Raw genomic sequence first — 7,721 nt, 5'->3', positions numbered from 1 at the left:
TGGCTTACAATGCTGGTTTTCACTTGTTTCTTTCCTGCTGAACACAAAGTACGCAAAGGGCTGGAAGAGCTGCCTTCTCCCACAGCCAAGTACCACCACCCGCTTCCCAAACACTTCAGGGTCATGAACACATTTCAAAGGGCCACTTTGGGAAACTTTCCTTTCTGCCTTGGAAGAACAAGATTTTACCACCCACTTTTTCCAGAACAGCTCTGCAGGGACAACAAGACGAGATATGAGAACCAGCTTCTTCCAGCCTCAAATATCACCCACACCCCTCCCTGGACAGATTCCCTGTTCCCCAAGAAGGGCAAGCAGAGAAGTTTGTCCTTTTGACTACACATCTCCCTTTCTCTCCCCATTTTCCCAAGGAGGCCTTTGGGTGCTGCTGCCAACACTCTCCCCAGAGCCATGGGAAAGCAAGGCAAACATTAAGAGAGCACTGCTGTATTCTTCTTGTCAGCACACAAGATGGGTCTGGCACTCAGCCTCTCAGGTTTGGTCTCTGCTATAATGAATGAATACTCATTAGCATACTAAAGAAATTGCACCTTCTCATCACATCATAGTAAGATAGAAAGAGTCTCATCCTAATGTTTAATGAACCACATTTCAGTTTCCTCTCTCAGTATAAACAGCACCTTGCTTTATTTTCCCACTGTGATGAGGCCTCTTCTTGAAGCACTGTACTCCTCAAAATCAGCTTAACCCCCGTTCTTCCATTTTTTTATTGCTAAGCTCCTAGCTTACACTGTGGGCTTTGATTTTTAAATTTTTTTTTTTAATGAGAGAATGACCGATAGAGATTCAGGTCCCTGTAGGAAAAATCTGCCCACAACTTTGCTTCAAGCCTCACCACAGAAAATTCTTGAACAAAGAAAGTTTAGGATAAAGCAAAGCTACAAAATTTTATATGCTCTCTCACAGTTCTCCCTTTTTAGCCTAAAAGTTCTGCTTAAATCAATTTTCCACACCGCATTTTCTTTTGTCTTGCTTAATTCTAATTATACTGACAAATTACTGTACTTCTTCCTTCCTGTTCCTCACTTTCCAGGTATGTATATAGATACGATATTCTATATTTTTCATATGCTGTTCTACAAGCCCTCTTTCAAATATTTCATTGGTATTCAAATTCACTGTATTTCCATCAGCAATTCCTACAAAAAGATAAGCTCCCCTGTCCAAGCTCAGTGCAATTTCCACTGCAATTAAAAAACCTGTGAGCCCAATAAATTTAGTGTCTACTACAACCCAAAAGGAAGAACAGTTAACCTGGCAATGTAAATACCTTTAAATGTAACAATTTTCATGCTTTAAAAATGAAATATTTACTGTAACTGCTTCTTTTAAATGTGGAATAATATTCAACATAATTCTTATCTTTTTATGACTTTCTGAAATGTAGGGTATGAATGAAACACGGGACTGAAAATCCGTAAGAAACTACATAATTCATCACTCTTTTGTGGAAATAACAGAATGATCTGCCTTTCCTGCCTTAGTTGAAAGTTTATTGAATCAAGCACTGGCTACACTTGTCTCTAAGGTTACCTGTGCACCACTTTATTCTGGAGTGACAGCTCTCTATAGAGCAACATATTGCAATAAAGTGTCTCCGTTCTTGTCTTCCCAGAACACTTTTCTTCCTTAACCCTCTCCTAATGGTGCTGAGAGCCTCAAGACTGGACTCAACACACTCTTTTATTTGCCAAATGTATGTGCCAGGAAGGGGCTGCGGGGTGGAACAAACCGGAGCACTTCTTCAGGCACGTGCTGCTCTCCATTAGGATTTTGGAGGCATCATTCTATTAAAAGAGCTCTTCTGCAGCATAATCAGGCACAAGATATTCTGTCCACGCATTATATGTCCTTCACTTTTTTTCCCACAGGGAAGCTGGAGCATTCACAGTCCCTGCAGGAGCTGTAATTGCTGCCAGCTGCTCTGTCAGCTGGGTGTGGGGAGCTGGGCACCAAGCGCCCTGGCCAAGGTCCCACCCTCACCCCAGACAAACTGGTTAGCAGCAAGATGCCCATAGTGCTCTGTCATTTTTAACAATATTCTTCTTCTTCTTCCCAAGGCAACAATTTCACACCTCTTCCTATCAGTTGTGTTCTTTGATGGACTAAACTCTTGGATTATGACCCCCCTCCACAGAGAGCTGGGAAGGTTCTGCACTGCCTGGGGGATGGGAACACCTGCCTGAACAGGTACCTGGTCCCCACACGAGCCTTGGGACATCAACATCCAAATTCCCACAGAAGCACCCTGGAGAGCTGCACTCTCAGCTCACTCAGCACTCAGGACACAAAATATGTTACAGCAGAAAACATCAATTTCCTCACGGAAATATTTCCTATGTATCTCCCTACCAACCCTCTGGTTGTTTCATCAATCAGAGGCTTTTTTATTTTCTTTTTTCTTTGGTCTTGAAATATAAAAAAAGGCTGTTACCACTTTATGGGATATTTAATTAAAAATAATTGTGTGTGTATATATATATATATATATATGTAAAATTTGTGTCCTCATGAGGTATAGGCATTATTAAATCAATTTTGTTGTTAAGTTCCACTTAGGTAAAATAGGATATTGGATTTCTAAACTAATTATACAGGAAAGAGGTCTAGTCCCAAGTGAAATGGAAACTTTGGACTGCATACACTCGGGCAGTTTAATTTCCTTAATTCTATACAAATTCCCAATCCACAAAAAAACACTGTAATATGCAGACATTGGAAAACAAATATTTTACTCACCACTGCACATTTAGGTGCTGCATTTGTAAGATGCCTTTAGTTTTACCCCCCTCAATGAGAGAATCACTAACATTGTCATGCACCTACCTCCTTGAAGTCGGGCTCCTTCTCCACTTTCATGTCTGAAATTCAACAGACAGAAGTTTAACTAAATTCTTTCTTTCCTTTTCAAAGCTCCGGGTGCCTGAGAAGTTGTGACTCTCCTTAGCCACATCCCAGGAGCTCCCCATTCTCTGCAGCACTCTTGAAATCATCTAGAGGATAAGGAGAAGGAATCCTAATGCCACTGAAGAAGTGCAGAAGATGCATCAGTAATCAATACCAGTGAGGTTCTTCCTTCCCTGGAGGCAACTGACTTGCCAGGATGAGTTACTTGCAGTAAATATAAAACACCAGGACCACTGCACCTTGCCTGTGTACTTTTAAACTGTGCAGAAGAAAGTGGTATTCAGGATCTCTGGGTCCTCTTCCTCTCTTGTTTCTTCTCTGAAGTCTAATAAACCTGTGTGGAGGGATACGAGGTCACACCTTGTATCCTCCGCATTTTATTAGAGGAGTCAACACTCAATATTCCAAGTTTCCAAGGAGAATGTTTGGCTTGAGATCAAATAAAAGCTCTTCTCCCTTAAAAGGTGCAATTTCTCAATTAAATGAACCTAACTGTCTCCATACTCGAAGTGCCAGAGCTGAGAGAACAGAGACAATCATCTTCACTTTCAGCCACAAAGAAAAATCTACATATGCCAAAAACTGAGCAACAAGGAGCAGTTGGTTATAGCAAATCACAGCAGACGTTGAAAGAACCAGGTCATAAATAATTCCATCCTTGCTGCCAAAAGATTAAATAAATTAGTTTTAAAAAATAATCAGCCTTTCTTTGTACTCAACAATCTGGGGAAAGTATTCCAATTGACATGCAGTTATGCCTGGTTTTGTAATATAATTGAAATTTCAATATGACCTACAGGTTTCATAGATTTTGCAAGTTGTAGTAGCAGAAAAAGGAGCGAGGAAATCAAGAAGGTAAAGATAAGCTCTAGCAAGCAGTAAATGGATATGCTGATTCCCTAGTTTTCCATAAATAGGTCTATTCTAGTAAGTGTCATATTTTAAGGACAGCTGAATCAAACAGCAATTTTTCAGACCTAAAATGTCATCATGGTGCTATGACAGCAGATAAGCTACAAGAAGTCTACACTTGTGCTATTTCAGTGCAATGTGTACTAAGTCTTGCTTACTACTGTAGATCATCTGGACTAATTAATGATTGCTATTTGTTATGATGTAGAATCTGATAGGTAACACTGTTCACTTGTGCTGTAAGTGGAAGGATTATTTCAACAGGTCAGCAAAAGTAAAGGGACATCCTACACCAAATTCTTCTGTTTAACTAGTAGAGCCTGCATCTGGCAAACACTTTAGCAATATCTGAATTCAACTAATGCATAAAAATATCAGTAAAGGCAATTAATTTGTGTCTGATGCTCACCCTTGTGTACACAATTACATAAAAATACCTGCATTTGTAGAACAGTGTAAGAAACCATGAAAACATTAAAAGCATACCACATTTCCACCCAGATTTCATATAACACGTTTTTTAAATGTACCAGTCTTGCCAAAGGCATTCTCACAGAAGGCCATGTCCTGTTACACATTCAAAGTCTGGAAAGCTGGAGGTGGGATGTTGGGGTAGAATGACTTGGGAATGGGGGCCTGAAACAGAGCTAGAGGGAAAGGAGGAAACGATGCAGGATCCAAAGATCTGAGATAACATTTCCTGAGCACTGCTGAGACACAAGCATTCCTTTTGCAGGTAACTAACACAACCAAGTGTGACACGGCAAACATGAGCATGGAGAGGCTGCTTTGCAGAGGAACACCAACCAGCACATCTGGTGGGAATTGGCCTTTTCCCAAATCCTCCACACACCGAGTCCATGCTCAGCACACACCCACAGCCTGTGCTTCCTTCATGTGCATTTGGCTCAAACTGGGAAAAACCACCTCAGTGAACTGAGCTGGATGAGTTAGGAGCATGTCTGGTTAGGAGAAGCAGCAGTGTTGTCAGGTGAGCGTTTATTAAGTGATGGGTTTCATTTATAAAATGACAAAGCAGCAGTCCCCGCCAACAGAAGACTTGAAAACGACAACGCTCCTCCATAGAAAACAGGATTTGCAAAACGTTGTTTGAACTCTGCTCTTACTTTTCTGTTGTTGTTTTGTGTGATCTTACTGTAGTGCACATTGTAGCCCCCATAAATTATACCCTACCTACACTATACATATGTACTCCAGATGTCCTATAAATGCCAAAAAGCAAAGTCACACTTTGTGGTGACACTGGGACCCAAACAAGATATCACTGCACATTAAAATTGTATTAAACTAATTGAAAAATAGTTGAACATTGCTAACAAAATGAGAGAATTACTAAACATTAAAAGAGACTTTTCAGTGTTCCATAAAACGACGCCTTTCAGACAAATTAATTATTTGCATCATAAAAAAAATCCTAACAGTGAAAGAAAATATTCCAGAAGGAAGTGATGAGTAAAAAAGCTTCAGGTGATTTTTCATTACATTAAAAACAATTCTCATTCTCATAAAATATGCAGAACTTTACATCTTAAATAGCATATTTACCTTCAAAAATTACTTTCATTTAAGTCTTGCAGGAAATTAAACCTTAATTATATAGGAAAGTATTTGGAATATATCCAGAAATAAGAAAACTACAGCTATTCCCCTAAGTGGCACAGTATCTGTCAGGAGTTTTCATATACCTTCAGGAAGATATCCCAAATTAAACCAACATTGTACCTGCTTTCCATGATCAGAGTTAATATTCTGCAGACCCAACCTGGCTGCCTTGTTTATTTCATAGTTTCAATTTCTATTGCTGTACTTCACCCTGGCAAATAAATGGATGCACGAGGAGCTCGCCCTCTGAATAAATTATAAAATCTAATCTGTCAGATCTTCCTTTGCCTTGAATGAAAAACATTTCACTCCTCTGTGATGCTGTTGAAGCTAAATCTTGTAGCAAGAGACTAAGTGAGCAGCCTTGGAATAAAAACTAAATGTATGTGGGAGCTATGTCACCAGCATGATGCACATCAGAATTACATCTGAGAGCAGACAGGAGGAAAGGAAGATGCACTATACAAAATATGTCCTCATTTGAGGAGTAAAGTATTACTCAATGGCATTATACATTGTTAATAAACTTTCTTTATCTGAAACTATAATTTAATATTTATGTATCTAATTTACATGTGACAAAGTAGCATATTCTAAAATTAGAGTGTAACCAGCAAACTATTAACTACTATAAACAATACCAAAACACAACTCAAACATATTTTAAGGAAACAATAGATACATTTTGGACTGGGGAATGATTTCAATTGCAGATATTGTTTTAAATACAGCTGTCAATTACATCTTGAAAAAGTTTCTTCAAGCTCAGAAAGATTTTCTGCTTAGGGATTCCTGGGTATATACACAAAGACCAAGAGCACACCACCAAAAAGACCCCTATTGGTTACTAGTAGGTACAGTAATAATTGTAAATGCTTAAATTGTGTGGGGGAAATAATTTTCAATAACCATGTTACATGATGCACTAGACAATATCCCCTTTGGGCAGAAACTAGAGAAAATACCGTGCCCTTTATTATCTCTGTGGTTTCTTATGTGTAATAGACAGCAGAAGAATTGCACTTATTGTAACATTACAGTGTTAGATTCCAGTTCACCTTTTAGAATATTAGTGGCCATAATACTTATGATAGGTTGTGCCTTATGCAAAGATGAATAAAGATGTGCATTTAAAAAAAAAACCAAAAAAAAACCCAAAAAACAAGCAACCACTTACAGAACCAACAGTGAGGCTTAACATAACAAACATGCACTAACCCTACACTTATGCAAAACTAAGTTCTTCCAGGAAACTGTAACCAACAGTTGACCTTCCACAAAGGTAAAGGTTTTGTCCCTTGGTAATATGTTTGGACTTTGTAGTTGAATTCCAGTTTATTAGCTCATTGTCTGTAAATGTGCTGTTCCACTGTGGTATCCTTTAGCTGCCCTTGAGCTTCTGCAGAGTCTGCAATCTTACAGTCACTTTTATTTAAGGTTTTATTGAGCTGCAGAGTAAGTCCCCTTCAGTACTACACAAACAGGCTTCCTTATTCATCCTCTTCAGGTTCCTGTGGTAAAATTGGTGTCTCCTCCTTTAAACAAGCACTAAAAAACCCAAGGATTGTGCTGTAAAGGTGATATTTGCTTTTCTCAGAAGCAATGTTATGACCTTCATCCGGATAGATCTGGCAGAGGAGAAAGGAAAAAAAGTAAATAGTTTTTAAAGGCTTTTCAAATATTTAGGGCTCTAATTTTCTTTCTCTGATCTTCAACATGTTTTAGATGACAACAGGATGATAGCATTAGTTTTATGGCATCAAGGAAAGCTAATAAAACCCAAAGTAAGACTCATTCTCTTGGAATTTGAACTTACATAAAACAACCACTGCAGTGGGATATGCAGAAGTGAAAAAATTTATATTCTCAGCTATTGTGCTTACAACAGTTTACTTTAGCTGGCATTTTCAATAGTGCCTAGGCATCCAAATCCCATTAACATCCATGAGGATTAATTGCCTCATGCTTTTAAGGACCTCTCAATATTTCAACTTCTAAGTGTTTGGCAAAAACCCTTTTTATTCATATCGTAACTATCTTCTTATCTGGTCCAAAGCCCATCTTCTCTCTCTCCTTGGGTGGATGTGGGCATTTTTATCTCTTAAAACAAATACCACTGGGAATTTCTCCCAAGTGAGGCTAGGCAAAGATTTGCAGATGAAGAAATCCAGGCCACAAGATGAGAACTGAGGAGGCCTGGGGCAAAAAGCTTCAGCTGCCTCCTCAAACCCAGGTTATCACAAGGTTGCATGAGAACA

The 7,721-nt window shown here is 38.9% G+C and overlaps 1 protein-coding gene across 1 annotated transcript in view; it reads right to left on the bottom strand.

Moving 5' to 3' along the window:
- Window positions 1-4,822: 4,822 nt before the first annotated feature.
- The window catches only part of DPP10 (dipeptidyl peptidase like 10), a 202,318-nt gene continuing 199,419 nt past the window's right edge, over window positions 4,823-7,721 (bottom strand). The window contains exon 25 of the mRNA XM_005415744.2: window positions 4,823-7,091. Coding sequence (XP_005415801.1) covers window positions 6,954-7,091 — 138 coding nt within the window. The 3' untranslated portion in view covers window positions 4,823-6,953. The remainder of the gene's footprint in view (window positions 7,092-7,721) is intronic.

This window comes from Geospiza fortis, unplaced genomic scaffold, assembly GCF_000277835.1.
Source record: "Geospiza fortis unplaced genomic scaffold, GeoFor_1.0 scaffold112, whole genome shotgun sequence".
Classification (NCBI taxonomy): domain Eukaryota; kingdom Metazoa; phylum Chordata; class Aves; order Passeriformes; family Thraupidae; genus Geospiza; species Geospiza fortis.
The sequence above is the reverse complement of the archived record's forward strand: the minus strand, read 5'-3'. Positions and strand labels throughout refer to the sequence as shown.